Source organism: Rhinopithecus roxellana, chromosome 17 (assembly GCF_007565055.1).
Source record: "Rhinopithecus roxellana isolate Shanxi Qingling chromosome 17, ASM756505v1, whole genome shotgun sequence".
Classification (NCBI taxonomy): domain Eukaryota; kingdom Metazoa; phylum Chordata; class Mammalia; order Primates; family Cercopithecidae; genus Rhinopithecus; species Rhinopithecus roxellana.
This window is the reverse complement of record NC_044565.1, coordinates 99,167,706-99,193,928: the sequence shown is the minus strand read 5'-3', so window position 1 is coordinate 99,193,928 and position 26,223 is coordinate 99,167,706. Positions and strand designations below refer to the sequence as shown.

Sequence of the window (26,223 nt, the reverse complement as noted above, 5' to 3'; positions counted from 1 at the left end):
TGTGTGATTTCAGTCTTCTCACATTTGTTAAGATTTGTTTTGTAACCAAACATGTGATCTGCTTTGGAGAATGTTCTGTATGTGCTTGAGAAGAATATGTGTTCTGCTGCTGTTAGGTGGAATGTTCTGTATTGGTCTGCCAGTTTAGTTTAGTTTATAGTGTTCAAGTCTATTGTTTCTTTAGTGGTCTTCTGTCTGGATGTTCTGTGTATTGTTTAAAGTATGGTGTTGAAATCTCCAATTATTAAGGAGTGGCCATCTGTTTCTCCCTTCAATTTTTCTATTAATGCTTGCTTCATATATTTGGATGCTCTGATGTTGGATATATAAATACATATATATTTTGAGAGGGAGTTTCACTCCGTCACCCAGGCTGGAGTGCAGTGGCACTTTCTCAGCTCACTGCGACATCTGCCTCCCAGGTTCTAGTGATTCTCCTGCCTCAGCCTCCCGAGTAGCTGGGATTACAGGTGACTACCACCATGCTTGGCTAATTTTTGTATTTTTTTATAGAGACAGGGTTTTGCTATATTGGCCAGACCCGTCTCGAACTGCTGACCTCAGGTGACCCACTTGCTTCGGCCTTCCGAAGTGCTGGAATTACAGTTATGAGCCACTGTTCCCAGCTGGGTTAATATATATTTATAATTGTTATGTCTTCCTAGTGAATTGACTCTTTTATCATTATATAATGTCCTTCTTTGTCTCCTATGATAGTTTTTGACTTAAAGTTTATTTTGCTGAAGTATGGCTACTCCTGCTCTCTCTTAGATAACGTTTGCATGGAATATCTTTTTTCATCCTTTCACTTTCAGCATATGTATGTCCTTAAATCTAAAGTGAGTCCCTTACAGACAGCATATAGTTGGATCATGGTTTTTTTTTTTTTTTAAATCCACTTAGCCACCAACAGAATTATAATTTTTAAGCATTTCTTTGAACTTGGTTAATCTGTAAATCTGGATGCTTTTACATCCAAATATTTATCAGAACTAAAGACCTGTAGTAATGATTCCCCCCTTCATTTTGTATGCGTATTTTCTCTTTATTTATTTATTTATTTTTTTAACAGAGACAACCTATTTGATTTCTTGACAAGACCACAATCTGATCCCAAAGATGTGCTCCACAAACCCAGGCAACTGGGTCACCTTTGATGATGATCCCGCTTTTCAGTCTTCTCAAAAGTCAAAGAATTTTCCTCTGGAGAACCAAGGTGTCTGTAGACCAAATGGACTGAAGCTGAACCTTCCTGGCCTCAAGGAATTTCCCAGTGGATCTTCTTCCACCAGCAGCACCCCTCTCTCCTCCCCCATTGTAGACTTTTATTTCAGTCCAGGACCTCCAAGTAACTCTCCTCTTTCTACACCTACCAAAGACTTCCCAGGTTTTCCTGGCATCCCCAAAGCAGGGACTCATGTGCTTTATCCTATTCCAGAATCATCTTCAGGCAACCCACTCACAATATCAGGAGGAGAATCTTCCTTACTGACTACCGGACCAACATGTTCATCCCATGCCTTGTTGCCCAGTGACCACTCATGTACACATCCAGCTCCCAAAGTAGGGCTTCCAGATGAAGTTAACCCTCACCAGGCTGAAAGCCTAGGATTCCAAAGTGATGATCTCCCCCAGTTTCAGTATTTTCGAGAGGATTGTGCTTTTTCAAGTCCATTTTGGAAAGATGAAGGCAGTGATTCCCAGTTCACCCTTGACCCACCAGGAAGCAAAAAGATGTTCTCATCAAGAGACAAGGAGATGCCTAATGATCAAAAAAGCCTAAATAAGTGTTCACTCAACTATATCTGTGAGAAGCTCGAGCATCTCCAGTCAGCTGAGAACCAAGACTCACTTAGAAGTTTGTCTATGCACTGTCTATGTGCTGAAGAAAATGCCTCTTCCTTTGTCCCTCACGCACTCTTCAGGAGTCAGCCAAAAGCTGGATGGTCTTTCATGCTGAGAATTCCTGAGAAGAAGAATATGATGTCTTCCCGGCAATGGGGACCAATTTTTCTGAACGTTTTGCCTGGAGGAATTTTGCAGATGTATTATGAGCAGGGATTAGAAAAACCATTTAAAGAGATACAGCTTGATCCATATTGTAGGCTTTCTGAACCCAAGGTTGAGAACTTCAGTGTAGCAGGAAAAATCCATACTGTGAAGATTGAACATGTGTCTTATACAGAAAAAAGGAAATACCATTCTAAGACAGAAGTAGTTCATGAACCAGACATAGAGCAGATGCTAAAGTTGGGGTCCACATCGTACCATGACTTCCTTGACTTTCTGACCACTGTGGAGGAGGAGCTGATGAAGTTGCCAGCTGTTTCAAAACCAAAAAAGAACTATGAGGAGCAAGAAATTTCCTTGGAAATTGTGGACAACTTTTGGGGTAAAGTCACAAAAGAAGGAAAATTGGTTGAAAGTGCTGTGATAACTCAAATTTACTGCCTCTGCTTTGTGAATGGGAACCTGGAATGCTTTTTAACCTTGAATGACCTTGAGCTGCCGAAGCGAGATGAATCCTATTTTGAGAAGGACTCAGAAAAAAAAGGGATTAATATTCTTGACTACCATTTTCATAAGTGTGTGAAAGTACAAGAATTTGAGCAATCAAGAATCATTAAGTTTGTGCCTCTGGATGCCTGCCGGTGTGAGCTGATGCGTTTCAAGACTTTGTATAACGGGGATGATCTTCCGTTTTCCTTGAAGTCTGTAGTGGTTGTCCAGGGAGCATATGTGGAACTTCAGGCTTTTGTCAACATGGCCCCATTGGCGCAGAGGTCATCCCATGCTGGTTCCTTAAGGTCCTGTGACAATATAATGATACACTTTCCTGTCCCATCGCAGTGGATCAAGGCCCTTTGGACCATGAACCTCCAGAGGCAGAAGTCTCTGAAAGCCAAAATGAACCGCCGGGCATGTCTGGGGAGTTTACATGAACTTGAATCTGAACCTGTCATTCAAGTCACTGTGGGGTCAGCAAAATATGAGAGTGCCTACCAGGCAGTGGTATGGAAGATAGATCGGCTTCCAGACAAAAATTCAAGTAAATATTCAATACCCCAAGTTTATTTTCATGGGAAATAGCTTAAATATTCTCACCTTCCTCTTTGGGTTGAAACCAGGTAGAGACAGATGGCAATTTGTCAGCTGAGGCCACGCTTTGGGGTGGGAGATGGAACATTTAGCTCAAGAGCTGGTTTGTTTCCTTTTGCACCTATTTCTACCAGATAAGTTTAACTGTTTAACATTTTTTTAATGTCATATGAAATACCATGTTAGGCTAGGAATTTGTTGTGGAATGCGGCACTAAGAGAAAATTCATTGATATCCATGGTTGAGATTAACCCACCAACTTCAAATGTTAAAAATGTTTCTAATATAGCTGAGATTCCCTAATTAATCTTTAAAGATCTGTCATCCATGAATATGCCTGAACTTTTTTGCATTCTCAGCCGATACCACTTCTTCCTTAGGTTTGCTCCCTGCTCTTTGAAATAAGACTGCTTTCCTTTTTACCCAAACTGATTTTTGTTGACTGAATTCACCCATTTGGCCATCTCAACTGGTATTGTTTTTGTTTTTGACATGGGATCTCACTCTGTTATCCAGGCTGGAGTGCAGTGACACGATCATGGCTCACTGCAGCCTCCATTTCCCAGGTTCAAGTGATCTTCCTGCCTCAGCCTCCTCAGTACCTGGGATTACAGATGCATACCATCGTGCCTGGCTAATATTTTGTTTTTTAGTAGAGACAGGGCCTCCCAATGTTGCCCAGGCTGGTCTTGAATTCCTGGGCTCGAGGGATCCTCCCACGTTTGCCTCCCAAAATGCTAGGATTACAGGTGTGAGCCACCTCATCTGGCCTCAACTGGTTGTTTTAAAAGAATGAGGTGGACATATTTGAGTGTTAAAAATTCAGTTGATTTTTAAAATTTTGTAAAGAAAAAATTATCTAGAAGTCAGAACTTGAAAAGACAGTTATAGTACCACATTTATTTCGGAGCAGTTAAGTTAGTAGTGGGCATAATACAATAAAATCAAAAACCAAATTTTAAAATTAGAGCTCTTCCCTATTTAGTTGAGGTTTTTTGTTTTTTGTTTTTTCTTTTCCCCAGCAGAGCACTGGTCACTGGTCTCTAGAGTTAAACTGGGGGCAGAGTTGGGGGACCTGAGTTGATGCATTCATCCATCCATCCATTCATCCATCCATCCATCCATTGATCCAAATCATTTTTTCTTTTTCTTTTCTTTTCTTTTTTTTTTTTTTTTTGAGACAGAGTCTCACTTTCTCACCCAGGCAGAGTACAGTGGCACAATCTCGGCTCACTGCAACCTCTACCTCTTGGGTTCAAGCGATTCTCCTGCCTCAGCCTCCCGAGTAGCTGGGACTACAGGCAGCCACCACCATGCCTGGATAATTTTTGTATTTTAGTAGAGACAGGGTTTCATCATATTGGCCAGGGTCGTCTCAAACTCCTGACCTTGTGATCCTCCCACCTCGACCTCCCAAAGTGCTGGGATTACAGGCGTGAGCCACTGTGCCTGGCCCATCCATCCAAATCTTTACTTAGCACTTACTGTGTACCAAGTACCACATCAAGTGCTGGGGGTAAAGATAAATAAAAATCTGATCCCTGTTTCCAGATGGCTCACAGCTGCTGTGGTTCTTCAGAGAAATTTAAGCTCATCTAGAACCCTCCAGGCTGTGGACTTCAGAGGAAGCATTTTTCTTTGGGGTGGCCTTATGGCAGTATTTCTCAAACCTGGCTACATTATTATTATTATTATTATTATTATTATTATTTTGAGATGGAGTCTTACTCTGTCGCCCAGGCTGGAGTGCAGTGTGATCTCAGCTCACTGCAACCTCTGCCTCCCAGGTTCAAGTGATTCTGCGGCTTCAGCCTCCCGAGTAGCTGGGACGACAGGCATGAGCCACCGCGCCTGGCTAATTTTTCTATTTTTAGTAGAGACGGGTTTTCCCATGTTGGCCACACTGGTCTTGAACTCCTGACCTCAAGTGATCCACCCACCTTGGCCTCCCAAAATGTTGAGATTACAGGTGTGAGCCACCATGCCTGGCCAAACCTGACTACATTAGAATAACTTGAAAGCTTTTAAATAATCTCAATGTTCGGGCTTCACTGCATGCTAATTAAACCAGAATCTCTGGCAGGGGTCCGGGAGGGAGCCAGGTACCAGGTATTTGTTTGAAGATCTCTCCAGATATAAGGTGTAGCCAGAGGGAAGAACACTGCTCTCCAGGTGTTGTAAAGTTGTAGAACCAGAAGAGCAAGCCCCAGACTACAATTGACTTGAGGGGCAGCACTGCCCGCACCCTGGAGGCCATGGGACCTTGTCCATGACTCTTTGTTGGTTTAACATCTGTTGACTGATGAGAGCTTGAGCTATGGGCAGGATCCTTCAGGTGAGAGAAACAGGCGTGGTAAGCTGAGGAGCTCCAGGACCCTGTGCGGAAGGAAAGTTCCTACATTGTCTTTCTTCCTGATACCCCCACACCTGTCTTCATTAATGCCAAATTTCACCCCACAGCATTCTCAAGAATCATATTAATTATATTCAGTTCCCCCAAACTAGCAAGGATAGCTCAGCCTTAGGGCAGAGTGAAGTGGTGATGATGGTGCAGCGTGGTCACAGTGAATGGCCTCAAACAGCACATTCTGATCAACTCTGCTGTGATGGGAGGGAAGGTCGGTATCTTCTATGATACCATGATATAATCCACTGAGATAATGTTTCCTGCTTTCTGTTTTTTTTTTTTTTTTTGAGATGGAGTGTTGCTCTGTTGCCCAGGCTGGAGTGCAGTGGTGCTCGCTGCAACCGCTGCCTCCTGGGTTCAAGCAATTCTAGTGGTTCAGTCTCCCAAGTAGCTAGGATTACAGGCCCACACCAGCACACCTGGCTAATTTCTTATATTTTTCGTAGAGATGGGGTTTCACCATGTTGGCCAGGCTGGTCTCGAACTCCCGACCTCACGTGATCCACCCGCCTCGGCCTCCCAGAATGCTGGGATTACAGGTGTGAGCCACCGTGCCTGGCCCCTGCTTTCTTTTCTAACTTAGCTAGAGAGGCAAATTGAACCATTTGCATCTTCATGCCAGAGAAACCAGTTTGGAGGTCTTCATACAAGGTTCCAAATGGTCTATTCTAAAAGTTATTTGTGCTAGTGTTGGGTTAGAGGGTTTAAACAAAATCAGAGTATTAGCTTTTGTTTTGCTAAACAAAAAGGGAAAGAGAGGCAGGCAGAAAGTCAGGCAGGCTGGAATGCCTATTGGAACCTCCTGGATCTGCAGGTTTCCCCTGAAATCTGGGTGATAAACTAACTCCTGTTGTTTTCTGTTGATCCTAGAGATGGTCACAGGGACTGGAACAAAAGGTCCAAAGCAGTTTTTGCATAGACTTGAAGTGGTAATTATGCTTTTGAGAGAGAAGCACAATAGGCTCAGGCTGTGGGCTTGTCCACGTGGTGTCAGAGGGACAAGAGCACAGGCCCCCTTTGTAGTTCATTCCTATTGCTCTACTTAGAGCAGGTGCTCCGGGAGGCCCTGAAGGAACTAAGCACTTGGCTAAAGCCTGGCCAGGGTAACCACACTTAGTTTTCAAACTGAGAAACCATACCAATCACCTTTTCTAACTTTGGGAGTGCAGACATGTATGAAGCTTTTTGTGAAAATGATCCTGTTTATAGCACGGCATTTTTTTCAGAGTTAATAGGGTAGTTAACTGATTCAATCAACAAGAATGTATTGAGAAGGAGGCTCACTCATTTACTCCACAAACATCTGCGAAATTTCTTCTAGGTATAGGCTCTGTGCTGAGTGTTTAGGAGATACAGACACAGACATGATTCCTACTCTATCAGAAGCTTAACAGTCTAGAAGGTGAGACAGACTCTGAAGCAGCCACCCAAATGCACTGTGGAAAAGTGCACAGCTCCAGGCTTAGACAAACATAGACACTTAGGGATCCCAAAGGAAAGGGTGATAAACTGCCTGGGGACTAGGGATGGCTGGGAGAGTCAATAGAGTTTCCATCAAACAAAGAAACAGCAGAACCACAGGTGTGTAGATGGGGGCTCTTACCTAAGTTTTGGGGCTGAGGGAGTGGTGAGTGAAGAGACCAGTGTATGAAGACCTTGTGGGCCATGCTGTGGGGTGTGAAGTTTATCCATCAACAGGGCCTCAGGGTTGTTTTCAGGCATGACTGCTACAGAATCATATCTTGTTTCAGAAATGCCGGCATGCAGTGCAGAGGAAAGATTTAGGAGTAGGTTATAGACACAGGGAAGTTGGGAGGAGGTGAGGGATGCTGAGCAAAGGCAGTGGCAGTGAGAGAGGCAAGAGATGGGTGAGCGAATTCAGAGGAGATGCCCCTCAGTGATGATAGATTCTCTATGGGCATGAGGGAAAGCGAGGGGATGGGACAAGGTCAGGGGTCTGGCTTTGGTGGATAGATGGGCAATGGTGCCATTAGCTGAGATAACCTGGAATCTTCTAATCACCTATCCTTTTGCAATCTGTTTCCCAGCCCTGGCCACATGTTAGCATCATTAAAGCTTCAAACACATACCCATATTTGGGCCCTATCCCCTACTAATCAGGCTCTGTGAAGATGAGGCCCAGGTATTGATATTTCTAAAGGCTCATGCAGCCAGGGTTGAGAACTACTGACCTGATCCCCTCGGCAGGGATCATTCCTCCCTGCTCTGCATATGTCTGTGTCTTCTAGAGCTCTATTATTGCTCTCCCATGAGTATTTATTTATTTATTTATTTATAAGACGGAGTCTCGCTCTGCCACCCAGCCTGGAGTGCAGTGGCATGATCTTGGCTCACTGCAACCTCCATCTCCTGGGTTCAAGAGATTCTTCTGCCTCAGCCTCTTGAGTAGCTGGGACTACAGGTGTGCACCACCACGCCTGGCTAATTTTTATATTTTTAGTAGAGACGGGGTTTCACCATATTGGCCAGGCTGGTCTCAAACTCTTGACCTCATGACCTGCCCGGTTTGGCCTCCCAAAGTGCTGGGATTATAGACATGAGCCACTGCGCCCGGCCTCCCATGAGTATTTATTAGCAGTGGAGCTCACCAAGAACAATGTACAAGAATGGACATTTCCAGGGAAACTGGCTGGACCTGATCTTGGCCTTCAGGAATTCTTTTGTAAAACTGTCATATCACCAGGCCCACACAGGACAACATTTTACAGGCATTTCAGTCAATTACACAGTGGTAATTCACTGAACAAAGCCTTTGGGATCACAGCTGCTTTATTGAGGTCAGGTCTGTGCACAAAGAGGAGGCCCAGGGAAAACACAGTGGGGCTGTGTCAGGTGGCGTCCAGAGGGCATGGTGCAGCTGTAGGCCTGGCTTGGGGCAGGACACATCTGGGATTACAGGGCCCTGCACCAAGCTTCTCCACTGAGGGGGTGGGGAGGGCAATGCAGAGAGTGAGAGGGTGCCAGGGCAGGCTATAACCTAATTTGCCTCTTGAGAAGGATGGTAATAATAAGATTGGAGCAGAAAGGAAATCTTTGTCCTAAGGCAGTTCTTCTCAAACTTGTGTGTGCCGAGGAATCACCTTGTTAAAATGTGGATTCTGACTGAGCAGGTGGGATCTGGAATACTGTATTTCTAACAAGTGCTGATGTGATGCCGATGCATCTGGCCCAAGGAACACACTTAGAACAGCAGGATCCCAGAATGCATCTCTATTTTTCTGTATGACTTTTAGATCAGTTGTGTATTTAGAGAACAAAAATTTTTTAAAAAGCTCTTTAAAATTTTATCCTTTTCAAGACAGTTTCTGAAAAACATGCGTTATTTGAAAAGATACTTCAAAAATGGAAACAGAATGAATAGCACTGGAGTGCAGTGGGGAGATCTCAGCTCACTGCAACCTCTACCTCCCAGGCTCAAGCCATCCTCCTACCTCAGCCTCCCAAGTAGCTGGGACCACAGCATGTGCCACCATGCCTGGCTAATTTTTTGTATTTTTTGTAGAGATGGTGTTTTGCCATGTTGCTTAGACTGGTCTCGAGCTCCTCAGCTCAGGCAATCCACCCACCTTGGCCTTCCGAGTGCTGGGATTACAGGTGTAAACTACCGAACCTGGCAAGAACATACAAACTAGTCTACTATGCTCTAATTATAAAACTTTTTTTTTTTTTTTTTGCCTTCCTGGGAATTTGAGGGATCAGGATTGACATTTTTTATTGGGGAAATCACCTGTGATTTCTGGAAAAGTGGGAAGGGGTACTGGTCCCTTAATGTCCCTTCTAACCAGCTTGTCAATGCTTAGTATTCCTTCAACAGTGGGCAGGTCTTTCATTTTACAACAAAGGTTTGCCTGAGGCACTAGCTCACAGACTTCATTCATACTAAGGTGTGAATGACAGCAGAGGAGCTTAGGCTTTGTTGGGGTGGTAGAGAGAGAGACAGAAAGAGAAAGGAAGAAAAAGAAATACAGCTGAAGACAAATAAGGATGCTGGTTAGCCAGAGGAAGTGTATATGGTGGCACAGAATTATTAAGAGGAATGAGAGTGGTGGAGGATCAGTTAAATATATCTACCTCTAATTTCCAAATTTTTCTACTTTTCTCTTTTTCTCTCTGCCCTGTCATCAGCATATTCGTTGCTCTCTCCTCCTCCACTTCTGTTATCCTCTTGCTATTCATTCCTTTCGGCCCTCTAACAGTTCAGTTTCAGATATAAAATATTTTGGTTCAAGAGGGACTGGATATCAACTAGACCTAAGATTTTGTGATTTACTGATTCTCCGTCCTAAGGAAAGGAATGATGTTGAGAGAACAATGACCAAAGCTGGACAGTTCCCCCTGGTGGTCAGCACTGAGACAACATGATTTTCCTTTATCTTTTATTCATTAACTGGTGAATTTGACGAATAATCCGTGAAGCCCCAAACATGACAGACATTGTGCTAAGGACAGACATGACACCTGTCCCTGTGGAGCACAAAGTCTGAAGAGGGAGTGTGTTACTAAACATTGTAGAGCATTTAGCATTTTCAAAAGCCATAAAAAGCCAGAAAATTTGAAAGGAAAAAGGCTTTCTTTTACCATTTTTAAAGAAAAGCAGGTAGAAAGGTTTTGTTTCTGACACTTTTGTAGCACTGAGTCTTCAACTTGGGTTTAGTTCTTTTCTTCAATTTTCATCATAAAATTTCCCCAAATAAGTTTTTCTTATAAAGTGTGAGTATCAAATCAGATCATGTCTAGTATAATTTTTGACTCTGAATGTGTAGCATTCACAGTCTCTTTATTAGCAAAATTATAGTAATTAAATAATGCTGGCTTTATAATTGAATAGCACTTCACAAAATAATATGTCTAGCTCATCTATATTGCTATAGAATACGACAGCCCCAGTGCTGTATGTGCATGAACTGGTTAATCCTCACAACAGCCCTTATAAGATTCAGGTTATCCTCATTATCCACATTTTCAGATGGAGAAACTGAGGCTCAGAGAGATAAGCAATTTGTAACCCTAGCCTTAATCACTTTGCCGTAACAAGACTGAGGAGTGCCTACAGTAAGTGTAAATGAACTTACTGTATCCTCACTGCAGGCAGAGGACTAGAAAGAGTAATGGAGTGGAATCTCTCTGGGTGTGTGTGTATGAGAATGAAGTTATCACTTGCCTGCAGTGATCCGAGTTGTTAAGAGCACCTCAGAGGCCACTGTTGTCCTACCCTTTCTGTAAGTGGTAGAGATGGCTAATGAGCATCTGTTGGTTAATTGATTGATGACTTCTCAAGGCTTTTTACAGCCTTAGAATTCTATTAGTCACTCTACAAGAAACAGGTTGTATGGAAGGAAAGGTAATTTATCTTTTAAGAATTAAGTGAAATCCTTTAAATTCTTGTTTTTGTGCCTAAAGCTATATTCTGATGGGAATGCTGTTTCTCCAGCTATGTCAGTGGTACAGTAATTTAATTTGGTTCTTGAAATTACTCTTATGTCATACATTTATTTAAGTAAAGATAGCCACATTGAATATGGAGATGCCATGAACAATGCAACAGGATCACAGAATGTTTGTAAAGCTGCTACAGTGATTACAATGAAAATATTTTTCATTTCCTTATAACACACACACACACATACTCTATGACCCCCATCTAAAATCTTTGAATATATCCAATATCTCTGGGTCTGGCACTGAACCTGGCCTGGCATAGCATAGATGCTCAATAAGTGACAAATTGAGTGAAAACCAATATTAGATTAAAATATTCAAGGCCAATATGCCCATTTCCACTCTCTATAGCTGTTCCAGTCAAAGTATTTTGGAAAGATGAGTGAGAATTACAGTAGGGAAAAATAATTTGTTCCACTGAAAAAAGAATTCTTGGCCTGGAACATTTTCTGAAAAGTTAAGTTTAGCTTTTAAAAATCAGAATTTAAAAATATGACTTAGGCCGGGCGCGGTGGCTCAAGCCTGTAATCCCAGCACTTTGGGAGGCCAAGACGGGCGGATCATGAGGTCAGGAGATTGAGACCATCCTGGCTAACCCAGTGAAACCCCGTCTCTACTAAAAAATACAAAAAACTAGCCAGGCGAGGTGGCAGGTGCCTGTAGTCCCAGCTACTCGGGAGGCTGAGGCAGGAGAATGGCGTAAACCCAGGAGGTGGAGCTTGCAGTGAGCTGAGATCCGGCCACTGCACTCCAGCCTGGGCGACAGAGCGAGACTCCGTCTCAAAAAAAAAAAAAAATATGACTTAATTTGGGCTGAAGTTTATTTTTGAGTTATCTATAAATAGATTGTAATAAAATGAATAAATTAATAATTATAAGATGTTAGTCTAAGAGAAAGAGGCTTGTACAGGTCTTGAGCACATTGTGGCCAAATGATTATGTTTAATATAAATATTACTCATATCTTTAAGGAAAACAAGTTTAGCAATATTACTATATTGTTTAATATAAACATTAATATTAAACAATATTGCTATATATTAGTATATAATATATAATATAATCATATTATTACTATATTATAATACTAATATAATCTGCTAAATATAGTAATATTTCTAATTAATATTAGTAAATTTCTAATTGAAAACGTTTTTAGGAGTCCATCTGTGCCTGCGTATAGTAATATATTTTTTATTTTTTCTATCTTTAAATTTTTACCACTCTTATTCAAAATAGTAATAAAGTCATACTTGTTTTAAAGCTAGCACTTAAAAATCGCGGACAGCTTTCCCCTAGTTAGTGCAAAATTGTAGATTTTCATGGTATGTTGTTTAAATGGAATTTGCACTGCTGCAGTGCTAATGAAATTCCTGAGAGATGAGTGCCTTTTATGTTTAAGAGAAATGTTCAATGGCCATTAAAATAGTTTGACTATTTGATTTTTTCTTTCCTCAAGGTCTTGATCATCCTCATTGTCTGTCATACAAATTAGAGCTTGGATCAGACCAAGAAATTCCCTCTGATTGGTATCCATTTGCTACTGTTGAGTTTTCCGTGCCTGACACCTGTGCCTCAAAGACAGAGGTCAGGTCTCTGGGGGTGGAGAGTGATGTCCAGCCACAGAAACATGTTCAGCAGCGAGCTTGCTACAACATCCAGGTACATCCCAGAGCTTCCAGAACTGTGACCTGATTTGGCTTTAAATATTTGTTTTGCTGTCTTTTGTGATCGTGTATGTGTTGTGTGTGTATATGTGTGGTGGGATTTGCCCTAGAGAGGATCTCAGCTTTGGAAACTTGATGGCCACCATTGAGCTTAGCACTTCCTCTCCATTCTGGAGAATGTTGGGAACGCTTAATAATTTAGCTCTCAATGAAAAACAGTATATTAAAAATGAATCTACATTTTAGAAGTATAGTTATAAGAAAAATTATGATGTTAGAGCACCATTTCTCAAAATATGTGCTGCAGAACATGTGTCTCAAATAATTATCCAAGAAAAAAATAAGTTAGGGAATGCCATATACTAAATTAATATTAAATAAAGGCCCCCAAGAAGTCCTGCAATAAGGAAACTTGTTAAACTTAGTTAACACAGTTTTTCCCAATGCATTGGCTATTGTGTCTTGTCTATGTGGCTGTGTGTATATAAAACACTTATCCCTATCTTGTGGAATAGTATTCTGTGGAGCATGCTTTAGGAAATGCCGAGTTTCTCTATTATGGTAGTTTTCAGGTTTTTTTTTTTGTTTTTTTTTTTTTGTTTTGTTTTTTTAAGATGGCATCTCACTGTGTCACCCAGGCTGGAGTGCAGTGGCATGATCTTGGCTCACTGCAACTTCCGCCTCCTGGGTCCAAGCGATTCTCCTGCCTAAACCTCTCAAGTAACTGGGATTACAGGCACCCACCACCATGCCCAGCTATTATTATTATTATTATTATTATTATTATTATTATTATTGTATTTTTAGTAGAGATGGGGTTTCGCCATGTTGGCCAGGCTGGTCTCAAACTCCCGACCTTAGGTGATCTGACTGTCTCGGCCTCCCAAAGTACTGGGATTACAGGCGTGAGCCACCATGCCTAGCCTATTGGTAGCTTAAAATTTTATTTAAAATTTTTAAATAGAGATGAGATCTCACTATGTTGGTCAGGCTGGTCTCAAATTCCTGGTCTCAAGTGATCCTCCTGCCTCAGCCTCCCAAAGTGCTGGGATTACAAGTGTGAGCCACCATGTCCAGCCTGGTATTATGGTGGTTTTAAATGTTTGCCATCAGTTCTTCTGCATTCTTAGGCAGATGAACTAAAGGAGGACATATACTTACATCTGTTTCTAAACTTGTTTTCCCTCCTTATCCTCAAGTTTAGTACATATATGCATGTCCTCTGCCACATATTTCCCACAGTATCTTGAAATAGTGATGTATCTTGCTGGTCTTGTTTAAAAGTTTTTTTTTGTTTGTTTGTTTTTGTTTTTTTTTTTGAGACAGAGTTTTGCTCTGTTGCCCAGGTTGGAGTGCAGTGGCACGGTCTTGGCTCACTGCAACCTCTGCCTCCTGGGTTCAAACAATTCTCCCGCCTCAGCTTCCCGAGTGGCTAGGATTACAGGCTCCTGCCACCACGCCTGGCTAATTTTTTGTATTTTTAGTAGAGATGGGGTTTCACCATGTTGGCCAGGCTGGTCTCAAACTCCTGACCTCATGATCTGCCTGCCTCGGCCTCCCAAAGTGCTGGGATTATAGGTGTGAGCCACCACACCTGGCCTAAACGTATTTTTTAACTAGAAAACATTTCAAAAATCACAAAAATTAAACATTGCATTACAGACAGGTGGTTCAGTTTAGAATTTATGTTTCCCTTCTGACTTTCACATGAGCAACATTTTAAAATTTCTAGTATCATTTATTTTATTTTTAAAAATTTAAATTTTGCCTGTGACACAGCCCTCAGGAGGTCCTGAGAACATGTGCCCCTCAAATAGCATTTTAAAATCTATGTGTTGCTTGACTTGCAGCAATGATTAATGCCATTCTGATTTCCTACTCATTTATTTCTATTAAAAACAGTGGTATTATAGATGACATCGTTAATATCAACTGGGTTTCCTATACTATAGTAATGTGAGTCAGGATTTTTCTTTATTTTTGGACTATCTGTTTAGAAGTCTATGTTTGGGTCCAGTTACCTTTTTCTGCTGATAAAAGTAGTGATAGGTAGTGCTGTGACCTGAAGGATGTATTTCCCCAGCAGGTGGGAATTGCCTCCGCTGAAGATAGCTGCCTTCCCTGAGGTCATGCCTCCTTCCTGGAATCTAGGCAGGGGTGTGCAGACCCCTTTGCATCAACTTGGGCTAACTCTGTAGGTCAGCCCAGCTTCAGCTCTCCAGGGCATGGGCAGAAGCCTTCATTCTGATTACATGGCAGCCCAGCTTCTCTCTCTGCCCATTTAGCTTCATTTCCTGCAATGTTTCCATGAATGTTGAACTCAACAGCACTCTCCAGTAAACTTTCTGCACACGGATCTCCATCTCAGAGTCTATTTCTTGGGGAACCTGACCTGTAACACTAGGTATATAAGTATTATGTGTGATTGAAACGTGAGTTAAGTTCACATGGAGACTATGTTTATATTTATTTTCCTATTCACAAAACGTGCCAGCTTCACACAGTTTTGGTGGACAATTAAAAATTACTTTACAAAGTATCTCTAGCTTTAATGACATTTACTAGTTGATCTGCACCTGGTGGCAGTTTCAAAATGTTTTCTTCCATTCAGTAATTCTCTGTTACAGTTTCAAAGTGCCAGATACCGCTCCACGTGCAGGGACACAGTGGTGTGAACAGAGAGACAAAGTCCCTGTCCTCATGGAGCATAGTTTCTAGTGGGGGTAAATGTGAAAACAGTTAGTAAATAAATAAATAATATGATTTCAACTAATGACAAATTCTAAGAAGATAATAAAATAGGGTAACAGGATAGAGAACGACTGGAGGGCTTTATCTGGGGTAGTCCTGGAGGACCTCCAGGAGGATGTGACATTTGAGCTGAGACAAAAATGATGAAGAGCAGATGGTTTGGCCCAGCTGGTTTACTATTAGTTTGCTGCAAAAGTAATCACGGTTTTTGCCATTAGTTTTGCACCAACCTGATAGTTTGTAAGCTGGTTTGTTTCAGTTAGATAATTTTGGGTGCATTATAAATCTCAAGGGGGCCAATGGCTAGATATACGATACAGCCATGTATTCGGGGGAGGGATAATTGATCATATGTCTAGTCAGACCTGTAAATGTTTTTCTCAACATATGTATTCTGTACACATTTTATAAAAACTACGTTTGACTTAGAAGACAGTTTTGGTGCTCTTGAAGATTTGACCCTGGCGGGGAGGATTTGTGGGGGGCTCTGTTGTTCAAAAGAAGAGCAGAGTGCCTCACTTGGAAGCTGCTGTAGGAGGGTAGAGGGCTGTGTCTGTGTCCAAAGGGTGAGGTTTGTGCAGTCTGTGCCGCATGTATAAAATAGGACTGAAGAGGTGTGACTGCTGCGTTGCATTTGTTAATGCTGCCTGTGTTTTGCTTTTGCATAACAGGTTGAAATAGAAAAGAAGTGGATTAAAATCGATGGAGAAGACCCAGATAAAATTGGTGACTGCATAACTCAGTAGGAGTAGCGAGAGTTCATGATGACAGCCCACTTGTCAAATACGTAATTCACCGAAACACACCAAGTCCTGCCACTGTAGAGTGGAAATGACTTCTGCACAGTGGTTTTAAGACAGGTCTGATGGCTGTGTTTAGAGAAGTTTAGACCTAAAACTGAACAATCTGTATTTTATGCTTTTCATATGTTTTTGTCCTAGGGGTTCGATCTAAAATGTTTCTATAATTTGTGTGATGTTTTGCATCCTATTGAAACTCAAAGGCACTGTTACTCGTTGTGTGACCCTGCAGCCAGTTTGAGTTTTGATTACTCAGTGGCTGATTGTTTTGCTCCCTGGATTACTGACGTGCCGTCTTTTTTTTTTTTTTTTCCTATCTCTTCTTGCTGGTTAGTGCCTGTACTAGAGGGTAAGGGAATCAAAGGAGACATACACCAAAATACTTAATTTTCCCTCTTGCTTGTCTCTGAAATGTGGCTAGGTGTAGAATGATGTTGAAACCACAGGCTAAAATGTAGATTTGGAAGTATCTGTGCTTTTGAATTACTTATTTTCCTGTCCTCTTACCACATTGGTAAGTAATAATTGGCTATATTTGGTACCTGTCTCTCTCCTACTGTATTGTCATTTTCAAAATGTGTTTGTATTCTGGTATGTGCTGCAAAGAAGCTATTTCTGTTGTCCTACATATTTTAGTATAAATCACTAAGATGTATTTCCTTTCACTTGGCAGGATTCCTTTCAAAATGGAATCTGAGTATTAGACACTAGTTAAAATATTTATATATATTAAAGATGAATTTTTAAAATTTATAAATACTATTTTCCAAAAGTACAGACTCTAAGGATATATTTTGATAAAGTATTATTTGTAATGAACACAAGCCTCTCTTGAGTAGAAGTCTAAATCACATGATGATTATTTTATACTAGTTCTGCTATCATGCTATTTTATGCTAATTCTGCTTATTTTAGAGTATTTTTCATTAAGGTGAGCAAAGTGAAAGATACTTGGTATTTTACCCAGATTTCTAAGAGGCAACATTTTTATTCTTCAGAGTCAGGTAAATGATTATAATGGTTTGGTTTCTAATGAAAAGTCAATAGCATTAGCAGCTATAATTCCATTTATAATTTCCTTTTAGCATTTACAGTGAAAAGTGAGAATTTAAAAATGTATGGAATCTATTTTCCAGATATATTTTTAGTCTGAAAAACAAACTCCCCCATGTGGTATTAATATACCTTCAATTTATGTTGAAGCTTAAACATAATTAGGAGATTTTTTTTCTATTTGCTAGATTTGTTTTGAGTCAAAATTGATTTAATGTTTTTCCAAACAACATTTATGTGTTGGCCTACAGAGTTTATTTCATGTGTTTTATTTAATATTATATTACATTCATTGTAATCTGTTCAAAAACAGATTAAGACAAACATTTATGATGGTCTGTGTCAATCAGCAGATTTTATTGCTTTTCATTATTTTACTGTAAAGGCAAAGGATGCAAAAGGTGATGGTTGGTTGAAAGGAATTGCTATTACTGTTTTTATTTTTTACGTTTTTTGAAACAGAGTCTCATTCTGTTGCCCAGGCTGGAGTGCAGTGGCATGATCTTGGCTCACTGCAACCTCCATCTCCTGGGTTCAAGCGATTCTCCTGCCTCAGCCTCCCAAGTAGCTGGCATTACAGGTGCAAGCCACCAAGCCCAGCTAAAATTCTTTTGTATTTTTAGTAGAGATGGAGTTTCCCCATGTTGGCCAGGCTGGTCTCGATCTCCTGACTTCAGGTAATCCACCAGCCTCGACCTCCCAAAGTTCTGGGATTACATGCATGAGCCACCATGCCCGGCTGCTATTTCTCTTTTTAACTACATTTGATGCCTTGCTTATAATATCATACGCTTGAGGCTCACTGTTGATGTAGAGTAGGGCAAATCTGTGTATGTCATTTAAAAAAATTCCACCATCTTTTCTTATCATCTGGTGTGGGCGCACTCTAGAGTGACTTCAGTCTGCTCAGAACAAATATGGAGGCAGGCCAAAACTGATGCTACCTACGGTCCCAGTGAAGTTAGCTGGGTTAATTACTGCCATTCCTTTCTGAGTGTGTTTTATGGCATCCTGCGACAAAGAACTCACAGTCTGATTAGGATGAACTTAATGACTATTTACACCTCAAAATATATTCACCAGAGGGTTCACTTAATTGCCCCCCATGCTTCACAGGTTGACTAGTATCCCTCCCTGCCAGGGTTATTCACTCACAAGCCACCGGGCCTTCAGGATATCTCGAGATTCAGTGTTGACAATATAATAGCAAAAGCTGGACTAACGCCCAAATGGAGTGTCTGTGGCAATGCAGAGGCTGATAGCATTAACAGCGTAACAGCGGGGTGTTACGGCATAATTGTTAATTCGCACATCTATTAGGATCCTTAAATATTCATTACTTAGTGTTAAATTAACATTCTGTGTAGAGAGGGGAGGCTTATTCAATTCTTCTGACCTCAGAACTGGCAAGAGGTCAGAATTGACTACAGAACTCTAGGTGAAAAATCAGGTAGGATTCAAATTAAGTAGAACTGCCCTTTTCGGAACAGTGATCTTCAAAAAACCCTTGCTTTTAAGGCAGGGAAGCGGGGAAGGAAAGGAATGAGGGAGGAAAGATTCCTTTCTAGCATTTATTTTGCTTTAGATCACTCCATTGTGAGTTTGACCATTTTGGAGTCAAATGAGCAGACTTCCAAGGAGCTGACCAGTTTGTGACTAGTCTGCTCACTTTTCCAGTTACAGGATCACATTAACAGTGTAAACGAATTCATGGGTAGATCATTTGTGCAGATCTAAATTTAAGGACATTTCCTTTTTCTGTGGGAATCACAAGAGTTCATCCATTAAAAAAAGATATGTAAAAAAGATACTTTCCAGCACATAAAGGCTGGAATTTTACAACCTGATGTATATATTAGACAGTTCTAGGATGTTAGTTCCCTTCATTCCAGAGCTATGCTTGTGATACAGCCCCTTTTCTTATAAATTCAGTTAGAAGGCCTTTCTTAACAATGACTATTATAATGTTTTACTTAAAGTATGGTTTTATATTCTGTCAATGCAAATACAAAACAGGTTGAGCCTTAATAATCATGTAACAAAATATTTTGTAGATTAAATATTGATTTTTCAAAAATTAAAAATGTATTTCTAATGATTCTTACTGTGCTGTGAATGTATATCTTCTTTTGCAAGACCTGGGGCTCTTTTTTTTTCTTAAGGTATGAAATCAATTTCAATAACCCTAAACAATTGACTGTCAGGCATATGTCAGACTCCAATCTTAAGGAGTCAGTGACCATGACCTCTTGGCATATCCTGGAAAAATGACATCATCAAAGTATAGTTGATAATGTTATAAAAGATTATTTTAAAAATAGGGTATAATCATGACTCATAAAGATATGAGGCTGGGTGCGGTGGCTCACGCCTGTAATCCCAGCACTTTGGGAGGCTGAGGTGGGCGAATCACGAGGTCAGGAGATCGAGACCATCCTGGCTAACATGGTGAAACCCTGTCTCTACTGAAAATACAAACAAAAAATAAATTAGCCAGGCATGGTGGCGGCGCCTGTGGTCCCAGCTACTCAGGAGGCTGAGGCAGGAGAACAGCGTGAACCCGGGAGGTGGAGCTTGTAGTGAGCTGAGATTGCGCCACTGCACTCCAACCTGGGCGACAGAGTAAGACTCTGTCTCAAAAATAAAATTTAAAAAAAATGAAATGAATACGTGCATAAGATTACTACCACTCAAAGCCTTTCACAAATTTTCCTTGAAAATAGGAAAAACTTTGTCCACAGTATTCCATGGAATTTTCAAACTTTGGCAACTTGTAGAGTACTCCTGTAGAATTAATGTGCACCTAAAAGCCATGTTTTTAAAGTTTAGAAAACCAGTTTTGCATAATTGTACAGAATATATTTCAGGTAAGGTATACGTGTGGGTGGTAGGGAGTTGCGGGGGTGGAGGGAAGTTGTGGGGGAGTGGAGGGAGGTCATAGAAGATATGAAGGTAAATCAGTGCTTATAAAGGACCGACCTAACAACCTCTCCACCCTCCTTTTTACAAGAAATCTGCCTTGTGTTGAAATTAAATTTTTATTTAGCTACTAAAGTTAATATTTCAAAATGGCATCAGTACTTCATAGAAGACAGAAATGAAGCACCATTTTAACCACTGCTAGGACTCACAAGGCTTGGTCCTAGTTCTTCAGGACCGACAAAAGGATTGAGTGGCAAAAACTGACCGTATTTGTAACAACAGTCCTCAAAATCCCATCAATCAATTCTTTCCTGTTTTGTCTCAACTCTGGCTAGACTGTCCCACCACTTTTTTGTAGACACAGGGTAGATTTTGATGTTGTCTGTCCTAGACCCTACCCATCCTCTGCAGCTACTGTATTCCAAGGAACTTATACGCTTAGCCAGGGCCCTAAAACATAGGGCTTATATGTATTCTGTTGAATCATATGTAATCGCTAATATTTACCTTTCTTGATGGGAATTTCACGGGCTCAATCTAATTATCCCTATATTTCCCTGGGTCATATGATACAAGCATTTTTCGTTATCCTGCTTAGAAATGGTATTGAAATATGAATTTGACTCTAATTTTTAAAGGAAGACAGAGTTGCTAGTCAAGAAGCAAATAGTTGAATTACAAAAAACCGTAGATACAAGCTACAAGTAATATTCTGCCTTTAAAATCATGTTTCATCTGTAAGGAAAAGGAACTGATTAGATTAATTGCCCCATGTTTTAAAATATTTCAGTTCATTTCCATGAGACTTCCTGGGGAAGAAAGGCACAGCATCATTAGACTCTGGGTTTTGCTGCTTCCCCTTCATGTATCTGCACTCGCACAGCCTTCCAAACTTCAGAGGGAAGAGTGGCTTCTTTAAATAATATGATTGTGTGTGTTGCCATTTTGTTGAGAAGCTCCTTTTGTGGAAGCCAGCATCGTGAACTCCATGAAATGTAATTTGCAGTACATTCTTGAAACAGAAGAGGGTGCTCTCAGGCAAGCTGATGCTACCCAGTGCTAGAAATTTAAATTTGGCGCTGCTTGTATTATGATTAGTACAAGATCTTGGGGGCATTTAATAAAGCATTTCAAAGCATGTGAGTCCAGTGGAGTATAATTAAAATTAATGCAGTAGACAAACACATTAAAGTATTCTTAATGTCTAGTCTAAAAATGCTGTCAAATACAATTTTACATATCCCAAAGAGTTAAATACTATGCTTATCTCTAAACATTTCTAACTATTATAGAGAAAGAAAAACAGTGTCTTCCTTCTCCGCAGGTTTCAAACAAAATTTTTCTAATGAGAGTTAATAAACTCAAAATCTTCTTTCTTTAAAATATTTGTAAGATATTATCATTAATTCATCCTGTTTTGGCATGTGTCAAGGTCAATGTGGTCTCTAAAAATCTCCAGTCCAGGATTGTACTTTCAGCTTCTTAGGTAAGAACAAGCAAAGATATATGCTGACATTTCAGGAGAATATTTCATGCTGCCTTGACTCAGGGACAAGCCTTGGTACTCTTTTAGTCCTCAGGAGGCAGTAACGAACAATGTCCTTTTCAAGATGGGCTCTGTGTTTCTCTCAGAAATCTTCCTGGGTGGATGTTGTCATTCTTTTATAAAGCCAGTTAGGACACTCTCTTTCCAAAAGCCTTATATCATGAGTAAGTCTATGAGTGTAGCTGAACGCATGCAGCATTCCCAAAGCATTCTGAACTACAGAAGGCTTCCTTAACGCATTGGCTGCCAGTTTGCCACTCTGAATCACCTCAAAATGCAGTGTGACCTTTGTTCCAAATAATCATCTTGCTGGTCATTCTAATTTTTTTAAGTGCTTACTATATGTCTGCAGTTTTCTAGGTACTAAGGATCAGCAACTACAAAGATAGTTAATTCCTGCTCTTATAGAGAGTATATAATAGTGGGGGAAGTCAGATGATAAATATCAAGTTGTGATTATTGCTATGCAGAAAAATAAAGCAGGGTAAAACAATAAAGAGGTGTAGAAGCGTGCCATTTTAGATAGGTTGGTAAGGAATGTTCTCTTTGATGAGATGACATTCTAGCAGCGAGACCTGAAAGAAATGAGGTAGAGTGCCTCCCAGATCCCCAGGGAAGAGTGTGTCCAGCAGAGGGCTCTGCTAGTGCACAGGTGTGGGACTGGGGTGCTAACCCATCAGAAGAACATCACAGAGGACAGATGGCCGCTGGGTGGCTATATCGGAGTGAGCAAGGGGGTGGGATAGAGGTGGAAAGGGATCAGAGAGATCGTGGGGGGGGGGGGGGAGGCAGACCACCTAGGGTTTTGTGGGCCATGGATTTTATTCTGAGATGGGAGCCTCTGGAAGGCTTTGTGCAGAGGAGGGATAGAACTTTGTTACATGTTAAGATGATTCTGTGGACATAAAAAGGAAGTAAAAGCAGCAGCAGAGAAAGTAGTTAAGAGTCTATTGCAATATCTCAGGTGTCTTAGTCCTTTCTTGCTGCTATACCTGAGACTGAGGGATAGCAAAAATTTCTCACAGCAGAAATTTCTCACAATCTGGAGGCTGGGAAGTCCAAGATCAAGTGCCAATAGATTCAGTGTCTGGTGAGTGCCTGTCTGTTCCTCATAGTAGGCACGTTCTTACTGTGTCCTCACATGACAGGAGGGGCAACAGGGCTCTCTGAACCCTCTTTTATGAGGGCACTAATTCCATTCATAAGGACAGAGCCTTCACACCTAATTACCTCCTAAAGGCCCCACCTTTCACTACCATCATCTTGGGGGTTAGGTTTCAACATATGAATTTTGTGTGGGACACAAACATTCAGATGACAGCATCAGGTGAGAGGTGATAGAGATTGAGAGTGGTGACAGGAGATGAAAAATGGTTGAATTCGGAACATATGTGAAACATGGAGCCAATAGTGTATGCCGATGGATTAGATGTGGGGCGTGAGGGAAAGAAGGGAACCAAGACCACTGCCAGATTTTTGGCCTGAGCAATGAAAGAATGGAGTTGATTTTATGGATGAGGGAAAGAGTGTTGTAGGAGCAGGTTTTGGGGAGAAAGATCAGGAATTCATGTTTGGATGTGCTAACTTTGAGATGCCTATTAGATATGCAATGGAGAGAGCAAGCAGCAATTGAATGTACAAGGCAGGAAAGAGGGCTGTGATAGAGACGCGCCTCTTAGAGATATCAGCACTTCCAGCCATGGGACTAACTGGGATCACCTGGAAGTGAATATAGACTAGAAATGGGCTGAGAATTGAGCCCTTGGGCTCCCTGGAGTTTAGAGGTCAGGAAAAATGAGGGCAATGCCATAAAGGACACTGAAGAAGAGTAGCTGGAGTAGAAGAAAAAAGAGAATGGTATTCATTCCAGGGGTCAAGTGAAAAAGGATGTAAAGAGTTTCCTCAAATGCTGCTGCTAGAGTAAGATGAGAACTGAGAGTTGACTACTGGGTCTAGCAACATGGAAATCGGTGACCTTGACAGAAACAGTGTCATTGAAGTGACAGCAATGGAAGCAAACTCAAGCAGATTTGGACCCAGTGAGTAAATGGCTTTGTAGGGGAAGCAAAATTTCCTTCTACCCTCTTCAGTTCTGTGGTTGGTCCGAGAATTAAACTGACATAAGACAGATTAACAGGAGAAAAGCATATTGATTTTATTAATATTTTTTACATGTACATGGCAGTCTTCAAAAGGGAAGTAAAGACCCTAGGATGTCATTAGGCCATGAAGCTTATATACCTTTTCACGCAAAGAACAATTAATTATGGGGATGTGACAAGACAAAGGAGCTTGGGCTCGGGGCATTAAATTGTAGGACAGTGCCTAGAAAATACATGGGGGAAACTAATGAAAGATAGGGTCGTTTTAGTAGTTCGATGTGGAGGTCCATTTCGGCATCAACTCCTAGTGTTTGGTGATAAGTATGTTCTTCTCTTCTTAGTACAGGAAAGGCACCTTTTTCATGGAAAATTTTATGATACATTTTTAGGTAGAAATGAGGAGGTCAGAGAGCCTGTGCTAGTTTGTTTTGCATCGCTACAAAGGAATACCTGAGACTCAGTAATTTATAAAGAAAAGAGGTTTAATTGGCTCACAGTTTGGCAAGCTGCTCAAGCATGGGACCAGCATTTGCTTGGCTTCTGGTGAGGCCTCAAGGAGGTTTTTACCCATGGCAGAAGGCGAAGCGGGAGCATGCACGTCACATGGTGAGAAAGAAGCAGGAGCGAGAGGAGGGTCTTCCAGGCTCAAATCTGCATGAACGAACAGAGTGAGAACTCACTCATTATTGCAGGGGCAGCATGAAGACATTCATGAGGGATCTGCCCCCATGACCCAAATACCTCCAACTAGGCTCATCTCTAACATCGGAGGTCACATTACAACATAAAATTTGGAGGGGAAACACATCCAAACCATATCAGAGCCCTTCTGCATGTTCTGTTTCTCAAGCACCTTCAGCTTAAAATAATCGATATGCCAAAACAGCATATTGTGGGATGGCATGAATCCCTTCAGACCCCTTTTTTCTGGAGATAGAGTCTTGCTCTTGTTGTCCAGGCTGGAGTGCAGTGGTACCATCTCAGTTCACTGCAACCTCCACCTCCCAGGTTCAAGTGATTCTTGTGCCTCAGCTTCTCAAGTAGCTGGGATTACAGGTGTGCGCCACCACTCCTGGCTAATTTTTGTATTTTTGGTAGAGATAAGAGTTCACCATGTTGGCCAGGCTGGTCTCAAACTCCTGACCTCAGGTGATTCACCCACCTCTGCCTCCCAAAGTGCTGGGATTACAGGCGTGAGCCACCATGCCTGGCCCCCTTCAGCTGTTCTAAGGAGTTTTGCTGTCAATATGAACACTGGGACAGTAGCTGGGGAGGATGAGATCTTAATACTTCCCTGACATCCCTTAAGACCCAAGTGTTGATACTTTGTCTGCTTTCTGGCTCCTTCTTTGTCATTACTATTATTTTTATCTTCTTGATGTTGACTCTTGCTAAAAGTTTTTCACTTCCTTATTGTTAATGCGTATGGAAAATGATTCCTTGTTACCTTTTAGCACATGTCATCTGAATCATTTTCTGTTTCCAGCATAGGTGCTTTGACTATGCCAGCTTGTATTTCTTCAGAATTTTCATTAACTGTATGTGTGGTGTTGTAGGCATTACATATTTTAAAATAAATTTAGCCATTGCTTTAATCACATCCTGCAATGTTTTAAAATTTTTCTTGGTTGAATTTCACCAGGTCAATGTCATTTCATATTAGGATGGTAATCCCATTTCAAATTTTGTTATCAAATTCAGAATAATTATAAACCAGTTGCTGGTTTCATAATCTTAAAAATGCCTTCAAAGTTCCTGCAGGATAAAAAAGCACACCTATTTATTCATAGTTTTTGTATCTACCTAGTAGTTTCAACTTTGATTCTTTATTATAGTTGATATAGTAATATTCTATGTAAATAATTATCCAGTAATTAAGTGAATCTTAATAAAAGTAAAGTATCTGTGAAAGGTACAATTTAGGCAACTGTGAAATCATACTATTAGTGGGATATTTTATTGTTTTATTATTTTAAAACTGTTTGGTATGGTTAAAATAAGGAGGTGATTAAATATGATTTCATGACTCACATGGCTTATTGTCATACAAAGGGATTTTTTTCCCCACAATGCTTAAAGAGGGAGAATCACGAGAACAAATCTCATAGGGAATATACTCGATAGATGAAGTATATCAACCATGTAATGAGTGAGTTCCAAAATTACTAAAGTCTAGTTCACCAGTTAGGATGAATGCAGGCTCTATGGAAAGTAAAAGTTAGTGGAAGTGTGAGGTATGACTGTAAGAGAGGATTTTGGGAGAAATGGCTTGACCAACACAACAGAGATCCATGCAGACACAGGAGGTCCCTCCATGCAACAATGTGGGTGTTGCTGCTGAGGCTTCGGAGATGACCCCAAAGGCTAACAGAACGTAGCCCTGCCACACCTGGAGCTCACGTTTTTTGGAGAAGCA

The 26,223-nt window shown here is 40.9% G+C and overlaps 1 protein-coding gene across 3 annotated transcripts in view; it reads left to right on the top strand.

Moving 5' to 3' along the window:
- Positions 1-19,337, top strand: part of STON1 (stonin 1) — a 62,793-nt gene extending 43,456 nt beyond the window's left edge. For all 3 annotated transcript variants that reach the window (XM_010371747.2, XM_030921503.1, XM_010371748.2), the window contains 3 exons: positions 1,073-3,049; positions 12,426-12,628; positions 16,056-19,337. In XM_010371747.2, coding sequence (XP_010370049.1) covers positions 1,120-3,049; positions 12,426-12,628; positions 16,056-16,130 — 2,208 coding nt within the window. In that variant the 5' untranslated portion in view covers positions 1,073-1,119 and the 3' untranslated portion in view covers positions 16,131-19,337. The remainder of the gene's footprint in view (positions 1-1,072; positions 3,050-12,425; positions 12,629-16,055) is intronic.
- The last annotated feature ends 6,886 nt before the right edge of the window (positions 19,338-26,223 follow it).